The sequence below is a fragment of the Taudactylus pleione genome, unplaced genomic scaffold, assembly GCF_031769625.1.
Source record: "Taudactylus pleione unplaced genomic scaffold, aTauple2 ptg000471l, whole genome shotgun sequence".
Classification (NCBI taxonomy): Eukaryota; Metazoa; Chordata; class Amphibia; order Anura; family Myobatrachidae; genus Taudactylus; species Taudactylus pleione.
The window spans coordinates 4,266,205-4,290,275 of record NW_028284873.1 but is presented as its reverse complement, the minus strand read 5'-3'; the positions used below and the strand labels follow the sequence as shown (position 1 = coordinate 4,290,275).

General features: G+C 45.7%; 1 protein-coding gene across 1 annotated transcript in view; it reads left to right on the top strand.

The window, feature by feature from the left end:
* Positions 1-24,071, top strand: part of ACER1 (alkaline ceramidase 1) — a 78,666-nt gene that overhangs the window by 39,775 nt on the left and 14,820 nt on the right. Inside the window, exons 3-5 of the mRNA XM_088448892.1 lie at positions 545-683; positions 12,300-12,437; positions 15,678-15,815. Of these exons, the coding sequence (XP_088305018.1) occupies positions 545-683; positions 12,300-12,437; positions 15,678-15,815 (415 nt within the window). The remainder of the gene's footprint in view (positions 1-544; positions 684-12,299; positions 12,438-15,677; positions 15,816-24,071) is intronic.

The following is a 24,071-nucleotide window of genomic DNA, read 5'->3' as shown; positions in this document are numbered from 1 at the left end:
GGACAAAAGCAGCACAGCACAACACAGCCAGCCCCTATGGACTTTGGAGTAGTTGACACAGCCCCTATGGACAACAGCAGCACAGCACAGCACAACACTACACTACACTACACTACACAGCCCAGCCAGCCCTAACTCCCACCCTCCCTCTTCCCTGTCCACAGCCGAGTGAGAAAATGGCGCCGACGCGGGTACCTTATATAGAATCCAAAACCAGCGAGACCCGGAAGGCGGGATGATGACGTTTTGCCTCGATTTCAGATCCGAGTCAGGCGGGAAAAGTCGAGCCTGACTCGGATCGGCCTCAGATCGGGGGGGGGTGGGGGGGGGTTCGGATTACAGAAATCTGAACCCGCTCACCCCTAATATGTATATATATATGTATATATATATATATATATACACTGTGGATGAATAATAATATATATATACTGTGGGTGAATAATAATAATATATATATATATATATGTGCGTGTATATACTGTGGATGAATAGTATAATATATATATTCTGTGGATGAATAATAATATTACTTTCCCTTTAGGTCTCTTCTCCATGTATTATCACACGACCCTGAGTTTTTTTGGTCAGTTACTGGATGAGGTCTCCATTTTGTGGGTTATTTGTCTTGGCTATTCTATCTGGCTCCCCCAGTCCTACTTCCCAAGATTCATCAGGGGCAGGTAGGATTGATCTTTTAAACAGAAGTTGTTTATGTCTGCCTTTTTGTTACCGATCCCTGGTTACTGGTATGGCTAATCATTGATTACCTTTTGATTTATTGTTGCATGGTTTTGCAGATTATTACTCCTTGATCTACTGCTCAATAATCAAATTCCAGAATATCTTTTTTGCGGAGGCATGTATTAATCATAGCATGTTGTAATTATTTTACCATATTGATTAAGTTCATATTTGGTAACAAAATATTTTTAATTAGCAGTGAATACATTACCCATCCATAGGAGAAATAGAAAACATTGCATCCAGCAAAATACCATACCTATAAGCATACTTGCTGTCTGCCAAAATTTTAGAGAAATAGTGGGTGATCTCCTGGTCTACTCATAGTCTGGCAATCTTCATTAAACTACTCCACTCTCAGTGGCATGGTGTCATGTTTCAGGATAAATGATTGGATTCCAAGTTGTGGCCCTCTGACCTGCCCCTTGTTGATGGGTTGCACATCGACAGAGTTTGTGACACTCCACCAGAGCTGTAACTAGGGTGGTGCAACCGGTGCACCCGCACAGAGCGCATATGCCCTGTGGGCGGAACCAGTCCCTTCCACCCGTGATCACCCCCTTGCCTGTCATCTACGCTGCCCTCTGCAATGCACAACAGTAGCAGTGCGCCAGGCTCCTTCTCTGCCCGATGGACTGCTACTAACACACATTACAGTGGGCAGCGCTGTAGCTGCCTGCCCCCTGTGCTCCACCCCACACCCTTCTTTCTGCACTGGGAGAGACGTCATGAAGTCTTATCCAGTCCCACAGTGCCCAGCGCCGAGGAGCCATTCCTTTGGCATTAGGCTTCAGAAGAGACAACATTGGCGGGGACAGTGGCGCACTGACAGGTAAGTGCTGCATTTAGGGGGAGGCATAATGTGTAAGGTGGGGTGGACTAGTACTTTTGCACTGTGTGGCATAATGTGTAAGGGGGGGCATAATGTGTAAGGTGGTTAGTACTTTTGCACTGTGTGGGATAATGTGTAAGGGGGGCATAATGTGTAAGGTGGGGTGGGCTAGTACTTTTGTACTGTGTGACAATGTGCAAGGGGGTATAATGTCTAATGGGGTATGGGCTTTGTACTTTTGTACTGTGGGGCATGATGTGTAATGGGGGGATTTGTACTGTGGGGCATAAGGCGTGTGGGGCATTACTATGGTCATAATGTGTAAGGGGCATTACTACTGTGTGGCGTAATGTGTAAGGGGCACTACTACTGTATAATGTAATTTGTATAAGGCTCACTATTATGTAATGTAATGTGATTAAGGGGCACTACTGTGTGGCGTAATGTAACTGGGGGGTACTATAGTGTGGCCACGCCCTTTCTTTACAAGGCCTCTTTTTGTCAGCTGCGGTGCACAATGGCTCTGTTTACGATATGGTGGGGGGCACCAATGCTCTTTCTGGCACAGGGCACCAAAATGTCTACTTACGACTCTGCACCATCAATGGCATGAAATCATCTCTGAAAAAGCATTGATGAGTTAAACAATTAATGGTTTATTGGCTGTGCAGTGGCACATGCTAGATGGTAATGTAATGTTCATAAAATGAATTCCAGTCACAAATAATTCTATTGCCAAACATTGTCCAGAGTCAACATCTATTTTCAATGGCTTATATGTTCTGTGACTGTATGGCAGCTTTTTCAACATATATTTCTGAATGGTAGTCTATTATACAGCTATTGGTATTTCTATCTGAAGTGATCTAAAACCTGGAAATCTAGGACAGTTGATAACTATTCACTACAGTATGTTGGTAGATTCTACATCAATTTGAAATGCATATGTATCAAAATAATAACAAATAAAATGTTTTTTAAAAAAGGTTCAATTAAAGCAGGTTTGATAACTAATTACATTTCAGCTATTTTGTTTCCTATACCATTATAAGTATAATAATTCCTATGAAATATGTTATATAGTGTCACGCCTGAGGTTTGGGATTGGTCAGAACAAGCGTGTGAGGCTGAAGAGGAGACTTGGGAGGCATGGATGAAGCTGGGTGGCTTGAGCCAGGACTTCCTCATTTGTTACTATGAGGAGGTAGATGAACTGTAGAGGATGATAGGCCTGTTGGAATGAAAACTGGAGATGATGATGATACTGGAAAGTTGAGAAGAATCTGATTGGGACCGGGGATGCTGGATTTATAAGTAGCGCCGGTTTGAGACTGGTGATACTGAACTGAAAAACTGGGTCAGTTTGAGACCGATGTTAATGGATTGAAAAACTGGAGTGGTTTGAGAATGATGATGATAAATTGAAGAACTAGATCGGTTTGAGACCAATGTTGATGAATTAAAGAACTGGATCAGTTTGAGATCGATGTTATTGAATTGAAGAACTGTATTGGTTTCCGACCGATGATGATGAATTGAAGTACTGGATCAGTATGAGACCGATGTTGAATATATATGAATGGACCGATGTTTTGGAGACATTGGATATGACCGATGATTGAAGATATCAGATGTGACCAACGAATGGAGGTAACGGCTGGATGAAGACAGATAATAAGTCTCTGGTAAAACCAGATTGGAGTGTGAGATGGAATAGGAGACTTAATTACCAGACTTGGAACTGGAATGTTTCAGACATGGGGGCCTGATTCAGCACAAATCACTATTGCGATTACGCACGCAATTGGCCGATTGTTGCATACTGCGCATACGTATGCATCACAGTGCGCATGCACGAACACTCCACTGTGATTGGGACTGAGCTCGCAGTGACCCATCTCAAAATGATTGACAGAAAGTACCATTTGGGGGTGGTGACGGGGGGTGGTCGGCGAAACGCAGACGTACCAGTGTGTTTGAACACCGTTACAGGGGCATGCATAAATTAGCCACTGCCATGTCATATGCAGCATGGGATTTCACTGCGTGCAATGAGGTTAGCAATTACTGAGTAAGGTCAGACCTTGTGCAAGTGTGTGTGAGGCTGTGATGGTACTCTATGTTACTGATGGTTTTGCAGTCTGCTAAGTATTACGGATGTGTGTAAGGTAACGTGGGCGTCCTTATGTTAGGCTGCATATGGCATTGTGATTGCAATCATTAGCATATCTTCGCAATGAGACTGCATGTGTAATCGCTGTTGCGTTTTGCCATACGTAGCTTGGGCTTTCACTGTGTGCAATGAGGTTAGCAATTTCTGAGTAAGGTCAGACCTTGTGCAAGTGTTCGTGAGGCTGCGATGGTACTTGATGTTACCAATAGTTTTGCAGTCTTGCTAAGTATTACGGATGTGTATAAGGTAAAGCGGGCGTCCTTATGTTAGGCTGCGTATGGCATTGCGATTGCAATCATTAGCATATCTTTCGCAATGAAAGCCAATATCGATCCTTGCTGAATCAGGCCCTGGGACCATTCAGATACAGAGTACGTGGGAGCTCAGCACAGAGTTGTAACTTCAGCAGAAGCGACGTTGTACTGGCAAAAGAGACCAGTCAGGAAATGGAATTTATAGTAAATGATTCCCAGGGATTGGATGCTGCGATCAGCTGGTCTAGAAGCAGCGCTCTGAGTGGAGGAAGAGCGTCAGGTGACAGAGTCCAACATGGCTGCGCCCATTCTGTGGTTTAGGAGGCGTTCAGCTTGTGTGTCACCCTGTGAGGAAGGGGCTACGGAGAGCCATCTCCATACTCAGTGACAGGGCACTGAGTGGACTGGGCAGGAGCAGCACTGCCAGACCTCAGTATCAGCCGGGAGCGATGTGCAGCATGAGCTATCTGTGAGTAATGCACAGCGCGAACAGACCTCAGCACTAGCCTGGAAAGACACCGGAGTGGTAAGAAGGTGCCTTTTAGTGACCGAAGCATGACATATAGTGGGAATCTTTCATGTTACTACTACATTTATACTAGCAGTGGGCCATAAGCGCCCCACCCCCCAGCTGTTGTAGAACTATACATCCTCATGCCCTGCCACAGTTTTGCTATTTGGCCAAGCTTAAGCTATTGCAAGGCATGTTGGGATGTGTAGTTCAACAACAGCTGGAGGGCCGCTTAATGCCCACCCCTGATTTCTATTGATATAATGGTAGAGAATATCTGCATTATGGGGGCACTCTACTCACTTACTACATCTATAAATGAGTGTGCAATAGAGTGTTAGTTCCAGCAGCCACCCATTACACTACCCCTGAATAACACAGCCACGAATAGAACCATCCCATATATCCAACACCTGTCCCTGACCCCGGACAGATGAAGTCAGGCTCTGATCTGGGCACACTGTATTCTGTCACAATTCCCAGCATGACATGCATTGCCCAAAACCATAAATGGCGAAAAAACCATAGATGGATAAACCATCAGCCTCAAAATTATTGATGACTGCTAAACATCAATCGTTGATCAACAACCCTACCTTGATGTGGCCAGCAGGTAATAAGTAAAAGTTTGAGGTGCCAAGGTCTAGCAAAGAGAAGGACACTGGATGCTAACAAGATAGAGGCCAAAAAGTCTGAATAAGCCAGGATCTGGAGACACGGAGCGTAGTACCAAATCAGGATGGAGAAATGGAGCCTAGAAGTACTGGAGCAGAGAAATCAAGCTGCAGTAATGAAGATCACTAAAAGTAACTAACCTAATAGTCTGGCAGCAACTGGTACATGAAACGCTGCTTAGATTAGCAAGGTCGGTTTTAAACGTAATCAGCCAGCTGACTGCAATCAACAAAGAACCCAAAAGCTGCACAGTCCCTGCTACAGCAGAGCAATCCAGCTAAAGAAGAATGCCAAACACTGGGTGTGATAACTGAAAGCCATATTCTGGGACCAATGTGTTATTGTGAGGCTTAGAGATTTTGCTTCTATGGGGGAATACACCGAAAGAGGTATAGCTGTGCCACTCCAAGAGGTGGTAGCCACAGAATCAGGGGCGCCAAAAGGGGGGGGAGCGGGTACAATTTACCCGGGCCTGGGCTTCCAGAGGGGCTCCGTGCTACCCCCACTCTCTTCCTCCCTCCTTCGCAGCAGCCCAGCACACAGCTTGTGCTGGGATGCAGTGGGAGATTGCTCGCAGTCACAGTTTAGCAGTCACTGCAAGCTCCTATGCCTGAGGGGGGGAGCGATCACACTGGGCCAGGGGGGCTTTGCACCAGGTGGAGGGGCTCACAGCGCCCCCTCTGTGGCATGCAGCTGCAAAAGTATGTTTTTTGGGGGGGTTTCCTTTTCTTTTAAGGGGGCGTGGCGCGATTAGGCCACCCACCCTCTTTACCGGGGCCCGTCGGCACTCTCTATATGCCCCTGCACAGAATACCAATACCTCGTGATGTTTAACACAGAAGGTACAAATGTCGAAGGTACAGCTGAGTACACAAAGTGTAGGATTTTGGTAGACTGCCACAAAGTACACGGATGCTTTAGCACTGTTTGTACACTGCATAGCTTGCAATAAGGTACATGGAGGTGTTGGTACTGGTTGAGCAGTGCATATTGTGCAACAAGGTACATGGAGATGTTGGCACTGTTTGTACACAGAAATGTTGACACTGTTTGAACAACGTGTAGCATGCAATCGGGTATATGGAGGTGTTGGCATTGTTTGAACAGCGCATAGCGTGCATTGAGATACATGAATATATTGCAATAATCCTGGAGATCAAGACAGACAGCAAGTTTATCAGAGCACACGCACACAGATGATAAATGCAAACAGGTGGAATTGGCACAACCAAATACACTGGCATGGAGTCTAAAATCCCCACTGGACTTCACCAGGGATCCTCGCAAGAGGATATGGGCTTTACTCCGTGAAGGTCCAGGTCACTACACAGTGTAGTTGGTTCCCACATGAAAGCAACAGAGTACTTAGCTAGTGTGAGGCCTGAAAACACCGCAGATGGAAATGCAGGTATGGATGGCTGCTGTCGAGGAACACCGAACAGCGAAGTTTAAACAACACTGGAAGAAAATTATAATGGAGAGTATAGTTCTGGAGTTGGAGGGGAGCACCTATGTAGACACAATAGATACTCATGCACCGGAGGAATGCACTGGGCAGGTTCTTAGTGGCTGGCTGATGGTTGATTCCCTGAATGAGTCATCGGTGATGGAGGTTAGTGGTAACACCTTAGAGTGGTGTATATCATCTCTAGCTTGAGGCTAACAAGGTGTGTTCTGAACAAAAAAATATAAAGGGGGGTGTCCCCCAGGTGCCCTCCAACACACTAAATTGTACCTGCAACAATACTTAAAAACTATATGGTAATAGAAATTCTGAGATATTTGTTGCATGCATTTGCAAATACATGGTAAGCCACCAGGCCAACTTCACGGTTTCTCTGATACTGGTGGTCCCTCCACTGCATGATAACAATACCCACTCTGGGCCATGAAAGGTTGGTTATGTTAAGGATTGTAATTGGGAAGGACAGCAATCAATGACGTACTGAGTGTTGAAGGTAGGCCAGCTGCCAGTGGTGTGACTGTTGGCACTGAAAGATCTACAGCCATGGCCAAAAGTTTTGAGAATGACATTGGTTTTCACAAAGTTTGCTGCTTCAGTGTTTTTAGACCTTTTTGTCAGATGTTACTATGGTATACTGAAGTAAAATTACAAGCATTTCATAAGTGTCATAAGCTTATGCAAAGAGTCAATATTTGCAGTGTTGACCCTTCTTTTTCAAGACCTCTACAATTCGCCCTGGCATGCTGTCAATCAACTTCTGGGACACATACTGACTGATGGCCGCCCATTCTAATAAATGCTTGGAGTTTGTCAGAATTTGTGGGTTTTTGTTTGTTCACCCGCCTTTTGATTGACCACAAGTTCTTAATGGCATTAAGGTCTGGGGAGTTTCCTGGCAATGGACTCAAAGTTTCAATGTTTTGTTTCCCGAGCCACTTAGTTATAATTTTTGCCTTATGGCAAGGTGCTCCATCATCATGGAAAAGGCATTGTTCGTTATCAAACTGTTCCTGGATGGCTGAGAGAAGTTGCTCTTGGAGGATGTTTTGGTACCATTCTTTATTCATGGCTGTGTTCATAGGCAAAATTGTGAGTGAGCCCACTCCCTTGGCTGAGAGGCAACCCCACACATGAATGATCTCAGGATGCTTTACTGTTACCACGTCCAGATCCGTTTCAGTTAGTGTAGTGCGGACCGCAGTGAGTGCGGTCCGCACTAAACAGTAAAACAAACACACCACCGCCGGCACCAGGTAGTAACCTCGTACTACCCGGCGGCGGTGTGCTTGTTTTAGCAGCCAATGAGAGTCAGACAGCACTCTTGAGCTCCACCTTCTGGCTCCCGCAGTGGGTGAAGGTAGAGACTTCATGACGTCTCTACCACAGTGCCGAGCGGGCCAGGAGGATGGAGGAGCGGACAGCGGCGGGCACAGAAGCGGGGATTCAGGTAAGTATTGTTTTTTGTTGTTTGTGTGTATGTAAGGGGCACTACACAATGGGGACCACTACTGGGGGGACTATATAAGGGGCACTACTGGGGGCAATGCATATTGTGGACCACTACTGGGAGGAACTGCATAGGGGGGACCACTATTGGGGGCACTGTATAAGGGGCACTAATAGGGGCACTGTATAAGGGACACTACTGGGGGCACTGCATAGGGGGACCACTACTTGAGGCACTGCATAGGGGGGCCACTACTGGGGAACTGTATAAGGGGCACTACTGGGGACACTGTATAAGGAGCTCTACTGGGGGTACTGTACAGAGGTGACCACTTTTGGGGGCACTCCATAATTGGGACCAACTGGGGGCACTGTACAAGGGGCAATACTGGGGGAACTGCATAGGGAGACCATTACTGGTGGCACTGCATAGGGGGGCACTTCTGGGGCACTGTATAATGGGCACTACTGTGGGCATTGCATAAGGGGCACTGTATAAGAAACACTACTGGGGCCACTGCATAGGGGGGCACTGTTTAAGGGACCCTACTGGGGGCACTGTATAAAGGGCACTACTAGAGGAACTGCATAGGGGGACCATTACTGGGGGCACTGCATAGGGGGGCACTTCTGGGGGCATTGTATAAGGGGCACTACTAGGGGCACTGCATAGAGGAGACCACTACTGGGGGCACTGTATAAGGGGCACTACTGGGGGCACTGCATAGAGGGGACCACTACTGGGGGCACTGTAAAAGGGGCACTGTATAAGGGGCACTTCTGGGGCACTGCATAGGGGAACCTGTATAGGTGGGCACTGTATAAGGGGCACTACTGGGGGTACTGTAAAGGGGCACTACTAGGGGCACTTCATAGAGGAGACCACTACTGGGGGCACTGTATAAGGGGCACTGCGGGGTTCACTGCATAAGGGGGACCACCACTGGGGGCACTGCATAGGGGGACCACTACTGGGGGCACTATATAAGGGGTACTACTGGGGGCACCGTATAAGGGGCATAACTGGGGGCACTATATAAGGAGGCACTATATAAGGGACACTACTGGGGACACTGTATAAGGGGCACTACTGAGGCACTTCTACATGGGGCACTGCATAAGGTGCACTGCTACTGGGACATTGCAAAAGGGGCACTACTCCAGTGGGCATTGCAAGAGGAGCACTACTACTGGGGGCATTAAGGTGCATATGGAATGGAAGGAATGTTCCCAGAGTGACACGAGACGGTGGTGTGTCATGTTGACACACCCACATTTTCCAGTGACCACGCCCCTTTTTTATGTGTGACACGCCCACTTTTTTGCACATAGGGGCCATTTTTCATCCTGCCCTGGGCTCCAAATACCCTAGTTACTCCACTGATTGGAATAAGTTTGCTTAGATATAAAAGGAAAAATATCAGTAGCAAAACATATGTATAGTATATTTACGTGTGTACTTAGGGCCTGATTCAGCATGGATCTCAAGTCTGCAATCGCACGCACCTGGACACTGCGAAAAGACGCCCCCTTACCTTCACTCACATCCGTGATAATGTGCAAGATTGCGACAACATCGGTACAATCCAGAAACATCGGACCAATATGCAGAACAGTGGTTGACCTGACCCTCCCGCAGGAATTGTTAAACTTCCTGCAAGCAATGAGTACTGCTGCGTATGGGTCCTCTGTGGATGATATATGCACGCCCCTGAAACAGCGTTCGAACACACTGACATGCCTGCATTCACACTACCCCCCCCCCCTTCACTCACAACCCACAAACGGCACATCCTGGCAATTACTGAGTAATAGGTCTGTGTACTGCCTGTGATCGGATTCCCGATCGCAGTGCCTGTTTCATGCACTGCATCTTATATGCATGCACAGATCGCGAAAATCATCCAAATTAGCACTTGCAATCCGTGCTGAATCAGGGCCCTTAGTATCCATGTTTCCTCTTATCAAAATTCAAATTACCAATGCCTCAAATTATTAAGCTTTACAGCAATTTTTTTTGAGTATTTGCAGACTAATGAATCTAGAATATAAACACTTCTAAACAATTTTAAATTTACATTATAATTGTGTGAATAAACTTTTGAGAATCACTACAATACAGTCTTAGCACATATTATGGCCCTGATTCAGAGCCGGAGGCTCTGACCAGAGCGCTCACTCTGAATCAGGGCCCACCTCCATAATTATGAAACGTCCTCCTGGACGCTCGTATAGCTGTGGGTCACCACCCACAGCCTATACGAGCGTGCAGGTTGATGGTCGCGATGGTATTGACCATCGCGACCATCGCCACTGCGAGCCGGAGCCTGCGGTTGAGTTTCTCAACTGCAAGGCCCGGAGTGATTTTGGCTCTATCAGAGCCAAAATCACACCCACTGACATCACTAGTGATGTCAGTGGGGCCGGCTTCTCACGGTAGGCGTTCCCTTGGGAACGCCCCCGTCTTGGAGGCACGCCCCCGGCATGCCCACCAAAGGGAGCGTGCTGTCAATCAACATCGACAGCACGCCCCCTTTGATCAGACACAACGAGCGAAGGAAAGTCCTTCCCTCGTCGCGTCTCGCGCATGCGCACGACGGAGCTCCCTCCGTCGTGCGCATGCGCAGTGCACACCATCGACCCACTTGCGAGCGGACAGCCGCTCGCGAGTGGGTCTGATTCAGGCCCTATATCTTTTAAATGTGTTATTATATGTGCTTGATGTTCATGAGTAGCCATTTGAGATATGCCGTTTTTATGCTATGCATTCTGCAGGAAAGTATGCATTTGAATACAGGGCCTGATTCAGAGGCACTCGCTATTTGACCACCCACAGCTTTTGGGAGCGGCCTGGCGATGGTCGCGATTATCGCGACCATCGGGCTTGCGACGAGACCCTTGTGGTAGGGTCTCGGCTTCCGCAAGCCCGAGTGAACTTCCTGCTCTAATAGAGCAGGAAGTTCACTACTGACATCACAAATGATGTCAGTAGGGCCGCCCACAAACGGAAGGCGTTCCTTCGGGAACGCCTCCGTTTTTGTCCAGCCACCCCCCCCTCACCGCCTACAACATCGACAGCCGCCTCGTTTTGTACCGAGCCCCAGAGCGAGTGAAGTTCTCAACCGCTGTGCGCTCGCGAGCGGGTCTGTATCAGGCCCACAGTCCTGCTGAATGCTGCATAAGCGCATCAACGGACAGTCACTCCCTTGGAAATGCTTCTGTTTCCTTCTGCGATGTGTCCATATATATATTACACTTTGAAATATTGCATCTGAGATGAAGTTCAGATTCCAATTAATTCTCATGAATATTGATTTATCAGTTCTTATATATTTAAATAGCAAGTAATTTATATTCACTGCACAAACCTCCAATGTAAACAGTGCCTTATTTATATTTTATGTGCTGTTTATGTAACATACTTTAGTTGAATGGTTCATAAGGTTGAGGAAAGACAAAGAGGTGAGTAGTTTATTTTCAAACTGTAGAAACCCATGTTTTGTACAAAGATTACCTTTGATCAGTAACACGCATAGCATCAAAGGCATTTTCTCTCATCATAGAGTTCTTAACTCTAAACGTATGTAAGAGAGGGTAGATGTGCTACACTACAGCTTATTATCTCACATGACCAAAGAGGTACACGTTAGACAATATTTTGGACAATATAAAGTTCTGATGCGGATCGGAAGGATAAATTGTCTAAGGCGTATGCACAATAGCTCGTGTCCATATGTCGTCAGCAACGTCATTCAGTCAGCTGTGCTGCACGTCAGATAGAACGACATCAATGACGATGGCATGCAGGTAAGTGGAGGATGGAAGACTATATTGTATGGTTGTACACCAGATCATGCAGTGTGTACGGCCGAGCGCTATATCATTCCATCAGGCCTCTGGTCGGCTGGGATACACATCGTTCTGATGTACCCAGCCTAAGATTAATAGGCACATAGAAATGGAAACCATAAAGTGCACTATAGCATTATAAGAAACATATTGTAGCAGCAAAAGTCAGTCTAGACTACAATGTCTTCAATTATTTAAAATTATATTATATTACATTTGGTAATTGAGTCATCAGCATGAATTAATTTCCCTCTAAGTAGGATTTTCTCACAATGATGTAGTATTCACCAATAACTAAATAGGTCTAATGGTTTTTAGGCTAATAATACTGTACCTTGTTATACACACAGGAGCCAATTTGGAGCTGTTGTTTTTATTGTGGCCGTACTCAGCACACTGATGTCATTTGTGAAGCCTACGATTAACGCCTATGTCTTGAACAGTATTACTTTCCATATACTGTACCTACTGGTGAAGGAAATAAGAAAGTAAGTTTTCTTCTTACGCATACCAAAAGGCCCTCTATAAGAGAAATGCTCATAAGGGCATGCAACAAATGGCACAGACATACATCATAACACATACCTCAACTCTTTATGTCTTACACCCAAAAGCATCACAGTACATGCTCTAAATAGTAGATTAATTTTCTATCTGGTTTTTCCTAAGCTTTACTCAAGGTTGTCCTCCACGGATTACACCCACTACAATCATGAATTGACAGGAAAATATAGTGTAGGTCCTGATACTCATGCATAAGAAAACATGCCTCTCACCTCACCCTGCTCCTCAGAACACAAACCTCTCACAAACTTATCCTAAACAGGGTGTGATTAAGGGCCATGTGGTCCTGGGACTGAGCTAAAATTAGGAAGGGCCTTTTGTGAGAAGTGGTGTGGGTGTAGCCAGAGATGCATTGGTATGGTTAGTACCATGTGAGTATGTCCAGTGCATTTGGAAGGGTTTGATGCATAAAAGAGGTATGTGAAGGAGTCTGATGATATATTATGGCCATGTGGAGGAATCTCATGGTATATAAAGGGCATGTGGATGGGTCTGATGGCATATAATGGGCATGCGGAGGGCTCTGACTGCATAAAATTGTAATTTGGAGGGGCCCAATGGCATATAAGGGACGGATGGAGGTGTCTAATGACATATAAGGGACATGTGGAGTGGTCTGATGAAATGTGAGATTGTCTGAGGGCATTTAAGTGACATGTGGGAGGTCTGATGACATTTGGGGAGGTCTGGATAATATGTGTGTGCTAAATAAATAATGTCCACTTTAGATGTGCACAAATCCCCTTCATTCATTTGGATATTACTGGAGCTCACTTTTATTCAGGCCCTGCAACAAAAAATGTTGAGACAAAGTACACGCCCAGTTCACATTGTATGCCACACTGTGGACCTCATTCAGAGCCGGACGCTATTTGCGGTCATTCGTTCAGAAAAAAGGGGTGGCTATTCAAATGAACCGTTCGCTCTTTGCGGTCTGTTCACGCCTCTAGGTCTGAACGAGCGAACAAAACTTGCGGTCGTTTTTTGGATAACTACGCCCCCTGGCCGCTCGCATCCTACATCATGTCCGCTATTTATTAGATTAATCGAGTACATCGACAAGCGTATGAACTGCTCGCTATTCTTGTGGTTGGTTTTTCCTACCGCAATCTTGCGAGCAGTTCTGACTATAAAATAACCCAGTGACGTGGTCAATGACGCTGCTGTATTAATTATAAACACCCATAAAACGCCCGTTTTGACCTTTAAGCACGCCTGCGTTCGTATCTCCACTCCCCGTTTTCAAGCACCTTCCCCTGTTACCACCCACATACGCCTCCTCATGTCACTCAAAATAGCAGGCATTCGCTATTTAGTGAATAAACGATTTTCGGCCGCACTGACTGGTTCGCGCATGCGTATTACGATCCGTACGCATGCGCAGTTGGGCAAACATCGCTCGGAACGAACGAGTGGCCGCTTACGAGCGGCTCTGAATCAGGCCCTGTGTCCCCAGTCTACACTGTGTGCCACTCATGTGCTCCCAATTCACATTGTATGCCACTCTGTTGCCCCAGTTCATATTGTATGCCACATTGTGTCCCGTTTACATTATATGCTCACTGTGCCCTCAGTTCACATTGTATGACGCACTGTGCCCTCAGATCACATTCTGTCAGCTTTATTACTGTTTAATGCCTCCTTTTCAGGTGATGATCAGAAGACAGCAGCGGCCTCTGATGAGATCATTCCAGTGAAGCTGCTGAGCAAAAGGTGTCTGAGGAGCACGTGCTGAGCTCCTCCAGTAAGAGCTCAGCACATGTTCCTCTGACCTACCTGTGCCTACCTTCTCTTTCACCAGCAAATCTGACAGGACCCCAACACCACTACCCCGAGTTCATTCACAGCCATTTCATGTATAAAAGAAAATATATTTTGCTAGACACATACACAAAAATATTTATATATGCATGAACAATGAATAAAACACCTACAAGTCAGCAGTGCATTCACAATCAGCCAGTCACAATGGACCTTCATCAATCATCATCATCATCATATATTTGCACATGGCCTTAACTATCTGCATGGCTTTCAAAGATCTATGTATGTCTGTGTGCTAGACAGCATGTGTTCGCAATTGCATAAACACGCACTTACTGTAGACGGTCTATGCCAAAGCACCAATTCTCTTCCCTGTCTGCCTCACTATCCAGGTGCAAATTTGCATAGGCGCATGTATTTGAGGTCAATTTATTGGGTATGTCCAGAGTGGTTTTACGCAGTTTACGCCATGCAAACTGGTGTAATCCTCACTCTGCATAAGCCTCTATGGGCCTGACTCAGCAAGGATAGTAACTGCGATAACACACACAATCAGCCGATTGTTGTGTACTGCGCATGCGTATGCATAGCAGTGCGCGAACTAGCCATTGCGAACGGGACTGCAATCGCAGTGACTACGCAGACCCATCGCAGAGTGATTGACAGGAAATGCCGTTTGTGGGAGGTGATGGGGGGTGGTTGGCGAAACGCAGGTGTGCCAGTGCATTTGAATGCTGTTGCATGGGCGTGCATAAATTATCCACTGCAATGCCATACGCAGCTTGTGTACTCATAGTGCAACAAGGTTAGCAATTCCTGAGTAAGGTCAGGGCTTGTGCAAGTGTGCGTGAGGCTGCATGGTACTCAATGTTACCGATATTTTCGCAGTCTTGCTAAACATTACGGATGTGTGTAAGGTAAGGTAAGGTGGGCGTCGTTATGTAGTGCTGCAACGGCATAGCAGTCGCAATGGATTAGCATACTGTCACAGTGAGACTGCGTGCGTAATCACTATTGCATTTGCAGTTGTGATCTGTACTGAATCAGGTCTTATGTTCACTAAGAAAGTTCAAGTTGCAGAGTATTAAAAATCTTATTTTAAATCCCTAGAAAGGCTGGTCACTAGGACATGTACATCCCATTTTTGCCTAATATGCAGGCATATTGGTGTATGCAATCATGTTACTGTTCTCAGCAATGTTGACTGGCCAGTTTCTCATTAATTTTGATCTGATTGAGCTTCTGCTGTATAATCAGAACACTGAAATCTGTAAACTCACATTGTTCACATTCCAAACACTTGTAAGATTATTAGGATACAAGTATTATCCATGTTATTCACTACAGCTATATTGATGTTCTCACACATAAATCTTTTTCTCTTTGCATTCCATCCTCAGGTGCACGGATCAAGATATTATCAGTTTGACCTGTGTTTCATTTTGCTTGTGGCTTGTAGCTATTTCCTGCTGGCTCAGTGATCGTCTCTTTTGTAATTTTTGGAAAAGTCTAAACTTCTGCTACCTGCACAGCTTCTGGTAAGATCTTTACTCACTTTTCTATATGTGAGAACCTGTAGAAAATGGAGTTGGAACACTCTGTTTGCTAAGCACAGTGCATGCAAACCCCTGTATATCTACCATGGTTGCGGTGGAATCGGTATGTAATGCCGGTGGCTGACTAGTCGCCGGATCATATACCGACACCAGAAGAACGAATGAGGAAAATCCCAACTGGGCTGGTAAGGACACTAACCCTCCCTTGACCCTACCCTAACCCTAACCCTCCCTTAGTGGTGCCTAACCCTAACCTCCCCCTCTAGAGCCTAACCTCCCCCAGTTAGTATCTAACTCTAACCCCCCGAGCCTGCACCATAAAGCTAAACCTCCCGGGGGGGTTGCCTAGCCCTAACCCCCCCTTAGTGGTGCCTAACCCTAACCCCCCTTTCCCTACCCTAACCCTCCCTGGGGGGGTGCCTAACCCTAAGTCCCCCTGGGGGTCCCTAAACCAACCCCCTACCCTCCCCCGACCCCGTGGCTAGAAGCCAGGACACCCAGCTTACCTCCGTTCGGTATGACGGGTGTCAGGATTCCGCAGTGAGGCTAATGATAGGCATTGGGATTTCAACACCTGTCTTTAGTCCCATGTCGGCCTTGCAGTGTCAGGATATCGGCGGGCGGCATATTGGCCGCCGGTATCCAGACTGCATCCCGTTGCAGTATATACTTTGGTTGTTATAATCAAGGGTTAAAGAGAGCAGGAATGGGGTGAAACTGGGTTCCATCAGTTCTATTTGGAGACGGAACCAGTTCCCCCTCCTCCAGCCCACCTAACCTGGCCTGTCAGCACTGCGCTGCGGGGAGTTGCCGTGTGCTCACTGAAATTTTGTTACCAGCGGGTGCCCGACTCCTTCCCTACAGTGGCAGCCAGAGGCTGGAGTTCACTCCTGAGCCCTGACTGCCGGATCGCGCAGTTTGCACTATGGAAGAAACATCATGACGTCTCTCCCATAGGGCCTGAGTCAGAGATGGATGGAATTGCACAGCAGCACAAGCGGCGGTGCAATTCCGTCCATTTAAAATACAAATACAGAAGGAGGTGTCAGACACCTCATTGCTGCATCTGCGTGATCCCAGCGCTGCGACCGAGGTCGCAGCCTGAGATCACCATCAGAACCATCGGTCGCAATTGTCGTCTCTTCGGCCAGGCTGTGGTAGCTGAAACTTACCGCAGCCTGATTGGGTCATAGCAGCTTGTGAGGCCAGGAAGTCTGCGTGACCCACGCAGTCCCTGGCCTCATCTCTCCTGGAAAATGAGTGCCGCACGCCCCCTTTTCCGGGAATGATTCCAAATAATGCCCCCACTCCGCCTCCTAAACGCCGCAGCCTGTCAATCAGGCTGCAGCTGTGAGTCTCTGCGAGCGAACTCGTAGACAGAGGGCTGCACATGCGCAGTACACCTAATGTGGGCATTGTGTAAATGGGGCACTACTGTGTGTCATAACATGAATAAGGGACACTACTATGTGGTGTAATGTGAACCAGGGGCACTATGTGCAGTGTAATGTGAATAAGACTGTGCTACTGTGTGGCGTAATTTGAATTACAAATACTATTGTGGCCACGACCCCTTTTGCAGTGCTTGCTGTCCCTTTATTAAGATAGCTCCAAGGATGGGGGGAGTGAGTTACACCACATCTCTAGGACCACTTTAAGAACTAGTTATATTGTAGTGACAATGTGCTATGTGACTGCATAACATTGGGATATCTCATAGATCACACTATTAGAAGCCAGTAAGGTGTGTGCTCAGACTACAACCTAGATAAGCAAAACTAGAGACTGAATAAATCAGTAACCAAGGGGTCTATGTACTAAACTTTGGAGAGAGATAAAGTCGACGGAGATAAAGTTTCAACCAATCAGCTCCTAACTGTCACTTTTCAGGCTGTGAGGTCTATGTACTATGCCTTGGATGGAGATAAAGTAAACGGAGATAAACTACCAGCCAATCAGCTCCTAACTTCCATGTCACAGGCTGTGTTTGAAAAATAACAGATAGAAGTTGTTTGGTTGGTACTTTATCGCCTTCCACTTTATCTCTTTCTAAGGCTTTGTACATAGACACTCAAGAGGAGCTTTGTCAGGTTGTCTGAATCACTCTGAACAAGATTTCTAGGGCTTTATACCATCCAGTGTGGGAACGTGTTTATTACATGTGTTGCTTCTACGTGTTTGAATACTGTTATTACATTAATAATTGTTGTCAAATCGAAAGTTGGAAGTTATGTCTCCATGGTGAGTGTTGGACATCTTCAAGGAGGGCCAGACATGGCAATAATTAAATTAATTTTACCAACTCAAACATTACCAACTCCCTCCTAAGGTGGCACCACCTCATAACTATGGACCTTGAAGGGGGGGGGGGGTGGAAAAGTTCCCAGAGAAACTATTTCTTTCAATGCCTCAGCCAAACAGCCAAAAGGGGGGGAGTGAAAATCATAATGATAAACAGTAATCAAGAGATTACAGCTTGTGATTGATCCTCCCTCCCACACCCCCTCCACAGCCATTTACAGATGGTTAACTAAATTAATTAGCTAGTTCTATATAACAGATCTGGTAGAGCCTCAGGATAAACCACTGTTTGTATCAGCCTACACGGTTTTGGCCTTAGGAAAAATCCTATGTGGTAATCCAGATTTAAAAAGCAACATCTGGACAAATTAAGCTAACAATCCAATGAAGCCATGTCGCCCAAGTTCATGAGTACTTTTTAATTGGCCTAGTACCATTCAAGGTCCAAAATAGGGACAGACCTGCTAAAATCACTGTTGAAAGATACCAACCAGGCCGAATATTCAAGGTCTAAGAATATACTTGCCATTACTGAAACCTGAATTTTACCCTCTGACACCACTTCTCCTCCATCTCTCTCCTATCGGGGCCTCACCTTCTCCGACAGCCCCTGGCCTGGGGGTCGCCATGGGGGTGGTGTTGGGGCACTTCTATCCCCCGGTTACTCATACCCACAGAACCATCCCTTACATTCTCTACATTTGAAGTTCATGCTATGTGCCTCTTCCAACCAGTACATCTCCGAATAGCTGTCATTTACCGTCCCCCTGGCTCTCCCTCCAAGTTCATTGACAACTTTGCTTCCTGGCTCACTCACTTTCTCACCTCTGACCTTCCCTCTATTATCCTAGGTGACTTTAATATTCCAATTGATATCCCCACAGAATCCTCCAAACTACTCACCCACACTTCCTCATTTGGCCTTTCCCAGTGGATCTCCTCACCCTCCCATACGAGTGGCCATTTGCTTGATCTGGTATTTACTCACCGTGGTGATATTTCTGCCTACTCCAATTCCCCATTCCCCCTCTCTGACCATCACCTCTCTTTTAACCTATTGCTCTCTCCTTTCCGTCCTCTACCTCCAAAAGCCACCATCACTAAGCGTAACATTGAAGCTGTCGACACTGCTTTCTTTTCTTCCCTATTTGCCTCACTTCTCTTCTCTATGCTCTCTTTCTCCTGCCCTGAACAAGCTGCTTCACTATACAATGCCTCCCTTACTTCTGCTCTTGACTCTGTTGCTCCGGTGATCACTACTCACCCTCGCAAGTCCACACCTCAAACCTGGCATTCCAATTGCACCAGATACCTGCAAAAATGTTCACGAACCACTGAGCGACAGTGGGAAAGATCACGCTCTCAGGCAGATTTTCTCCATTTAAAATTCCTGCTGTCATCCTACAGTGCTGCCCTTCCCCTCATATTTCAAGAATCTCATCTCCTCCCAGTCCTCAAATCCCCAGTGTCTCTTTCCCACCTTCAACTCCCTCCTCTGCCCACCCCCTCCTCATCTCCCCTCATTGCTCTCTGCCATTGTCTTTGATTACATACGTCAGGACATCATATCCAACCAGTACCCCCAGCTCTCGACCTCCTCCTTTCCCAGATCACCCCTCCCCATCCATTTTACCAGCTCTGACATCCTTCTCCCCTGTAACTGGAGAGGAAGTAAAGGCCCTCATCCAGTCCTCCCCCCCTTCCACCTCTCCTCTCGACCCCATCCCCTCCTGCCTCCTCTGCTACTTCTCTCATTCTGCCTGCTCCCATTTTGCCCACCTCCTTAATTTCTCCCTCTCTTCTGGCACTGTCTCTTCTGCATTCAAGCATGCCCTTTTCTCCCCCATTCTTAATAAACCTTACCTTGATCTTAACATGCTCTCTAACTACTGACCAATCTCTTTGCCTCCAAACTCCTTGAGCTTATTGTTTACAACCACCTCACCAAATTTTTTTCCTCCCACTCCCTCCTTGACCCTTTTCAGTCTGGCTTCCATTCTCTCCACTCCACTGCCCTCACGAAAGTCAGCAACGACCTCCTTGCTGCCAAATCCAAGGGCCACTACTCCCTGCACATTCTCCTTGATCTCTCTGCTGCTTTTGACACTGTGGATCACCCTCTACTGCTGCATATCCTTCACTCCTTTGGTCTACATGACACTTCTCTCTCCTGGCTGTCCTCCTTCCTCTCTGACCGTACCGTCTCTGTTTCCTCTCATGACTCCTCCCCCCCACAGCCTCTTACAGTAGGTGTTCTCCAAGGTTCTGTTCTTGGACCTCTCCTATTCTCTCTCTATATGTCCTCTCTAGGTAAACTCATCTGCTCTTTTGACCTCCATTATCATCTCTATGCTGATGATACTCAGATCTACCTTTCCTCGCCAGATCTTTCCCCCTTTCTACTGACTCGTATCTCCAACTACCTCTCTGCTATCTCTTCCTGGATGTCCAAACAATTTCTCAAACTTAATATGTCTAAGACTGAGCTGATCGTCTTCCCACCCTCCCACATAACCTAATTTCCCACTATTTCTTTATAAATAGATTGCATAACTATCTCATCTAGTCCCAAAGTGCGTTGTCTTGGAGTGATCCTGGACTCTTCCCTCTCCTTCAAACCACATATTCTGAACCTCTCACAGTCTTGTCATTTCCATCTCAAGAATATTTCCAAGATCAGACCCTTTCTCACCCAGGACGCCACCAAAACCTCATACATTCACTGGTCATCTCCAGATTGGACTACTGTAACCTCCTCCTATCTGGACTCCCCAAATCCCATCTCTCTCTTATCCAGTCTATGCTCAATGCTGCTGCTCAGCTCATCTTCCTCTCCAAATGCTCTTCATCTGCCTCCCCTCTCCTACAAGCCCTCCACTGGCTCCCCTTCCCTTTCAGAACCCAATTCAAGGTTCTCACACTCACTTACAAAGCCCTCACCCATTCCTCTCCCATTTACATCTCTGATCTCATCTCCCTTCACTCTTCTGTCTGCCCTCTTCGTTCACTTAATATACGCCGCCTTTCATGCCAATTGATTACTTCCTCTCACTCCTGCCTTCAGGATTTTGGCCACGCTGCTCCCCACCTTTGCAACTCCCTCCCTCTCCACATCAGACTCTCCACCTCTCTACAATAATTCAATGAGCTCTTAAGACCCACTACTTCATTAAAGCCTTCCAGCTCTCATCCTAACTTGCTGCTACATCTTCCTTCCTCCCCGCCTACCCCATCTGTGTCACTCCTGTTTGTCTGCCTCTCCCTTAAAGAATGTAAGCTCTTTTGAGCAGGGCCCTCTACCCTCTTATGCTTCTACCTACTGTAATTTCATTAATCTCTTACTCCCCACTAGTGCAACTAACACTTGGCTGCTTTTGTAGGTGTATGAATACCCTTAAATTGCTAGAGAGAAATTATCTCTGTCCAGACAATAATTATGGTTCCAACGCACAAAAAGTTCTTATTGCAATAAAAGAAAGTTACACACTTTCATCTATATAATTAGCGCAAAGACAATTATATACAGAATATATGATACAGCTCAATACATACGCGTGCGCACAGGTCCCAGCATACAGTCATCAGTCCAGTAGCCTGTGGTCATCCAAAGAGAATGGCTGTATACTATAACCAGTATGCAAACTACTCTCCCAGAACAAAGAAACTAGTTAACAGGTTTCCATTGGGTCTTGCTCGTGGACATTCTGGTACAATGCAGATCATTGGACAGTTCATATAGCATCACTAGGAGTATGTCCCAGTTCCACAGATGTTGCTTTGTGTGGTTTTCCCGCCGAAGAACTGGTTTAAACTAGTAAAAAACACTTCATACAGTTTCACATTCTAGCCACTATTTTCATATTGTTCATATCTTGTGAACGCATGATGCGATTTCCTTGCGGGTCGAACCGGAAATCTGCAAATAAACAGTGGTTTAGAATGGTACCAAACATGATATGTCTACTAGCTTACATACCTTAAATATCGTATACCTTAAATTTCACAACATAAGTATTTGCTAATAAAACCTCTAATATTTAGCTTTTAATGTGGGGGAACCTTTTAATAAGTTTTGTGTAACTGTGAGAATATTGCGTATAGTCGCTAATATGCATGGTGCGTTCATGTGTAGAGTGCTTTGATAAACAGCGCAAGCGCTGTGCATCTTGTATATTTTATGTTTTATTTAATGTGCGTATGGGGTATGGTTGGACTTTTAACAATATGCGGTAGCAATGCAGATGTACGATGCTACTAATAACATATAGCATCGCACACAATGGTTTCATGCTGACAACGCAAGATGGCGCCATCAAGGGCAAAACAAGATGGCATTGCCCGATATTGATTTAAGATTTGGTCTCAGCCAATCATCCGGCTTCGACAGTCCACCCTTTGATAGCAAACAATATGCTATCACACTCTGGTCTTAAATTTATTCAGTCATACACTATGAATATTATTTAAAGTTATATTAGGGGATGGCACAATTTGGCCTTTAAACCATCAATAAGATGTGGGGATGCACCTAACCTATGAAGGAAGTCTTGAAGGGGATAGAGACTTACATTATTTAGGATGTTTAAAATATTTAATAATACGTTTCATGCCTGGCTAAATCTATACATCATCTGATGGTACATTCTAGTTCAGGATTGTAATGCATTTCTTCATTTACCTTGGTATTCATACTATTACTACTGGCCACCATCATAATTTAATTCTCCCGGTTTACCTTAGCATTACATTTTCCACACTTCAACACAACAGAAACACATCTGACACATTAGCCAATTACTAAAATGATGACCAATATGAGGCGCAGGAGTTTACCTACAGCAGCAACCATTTCCTGGACCCACTCTTCTAGACCGGAGAACCATTTTACAGGGTTCAACCATGAGAACCACTCTTCTACCTTTTCCTCTATCTCAGTCAATGAGGCATTATGGTTCTTTCGAAATTCCCATTTCAGCTGCAGAATCTCATCCATCTTCCAGTCTATCACCTCCTTGGGATCGCTAGTATTATTTGTGATATAAGTGCAATACTTGACACCAATTTGGGTGGCCAGAGTCACACAGTATCCACCAGTAACAGCTGTTAAATAATTTAATACTAGTCTATGTTGCACAAGTTCTTTCTTATAGGTCTGTAGCTCCTTACCAGTGTACCTGAACGTGTCATCATACATCTCGGTGATATTATCTATTAATTTAGCAAGATCTAGGATGTAACTAAAATTTTAAGTACCCCGAGCGATCCTGGTGGGATCTAATGCTACCAAAATTTGGAAGCCAGTTGTTTCGCTAATCAACTGTGTGGCTGTATGTACATCACCAGGTATCATATTTATTTTGTCTCTGTGTTCATACTGTGTATGAAGATATGGTGATGGTGTGTTTTTATGAATACCAAGCATTTCACCATGTATAAGGGTCATAACCTCTGGGAGTACCCTTCCCAGATAACATAAACCTTCAGAACTCGGAGTGAGCCACTTGTACGCTTTCCTTCCACATATAAAACACACATCATCTGGGAGTACATAAGGGATAGAATGCGTCATTATCATCGGGCACAATTCTTTAACAAATAATCCTACCCCAGATTTTCCCATTTGGCTGATACACTTTTTAGGTTGTACAATAACTGCACAGTTCCTTTCAGGTACTCTGCCAACCATTACCTTGGTAGAACTAAGTGTACACTTATACCAGAAGTATCTTCCATTGGTAATGTTATGTATGCATGAGTGCAAACCCAACACTCATGCTGGTTTAAGACCATACCCACTAAGGAATGATAATTCTCTAAAGGATGCTCACCCAAATACAGGTTACTTTTGGACTGGCATCGCTGGATGCACTTTTCATCAATTAGAGATCCACAGTTTGCACACATACAGTATTCCTCAGACAATAGACCTTCACACTG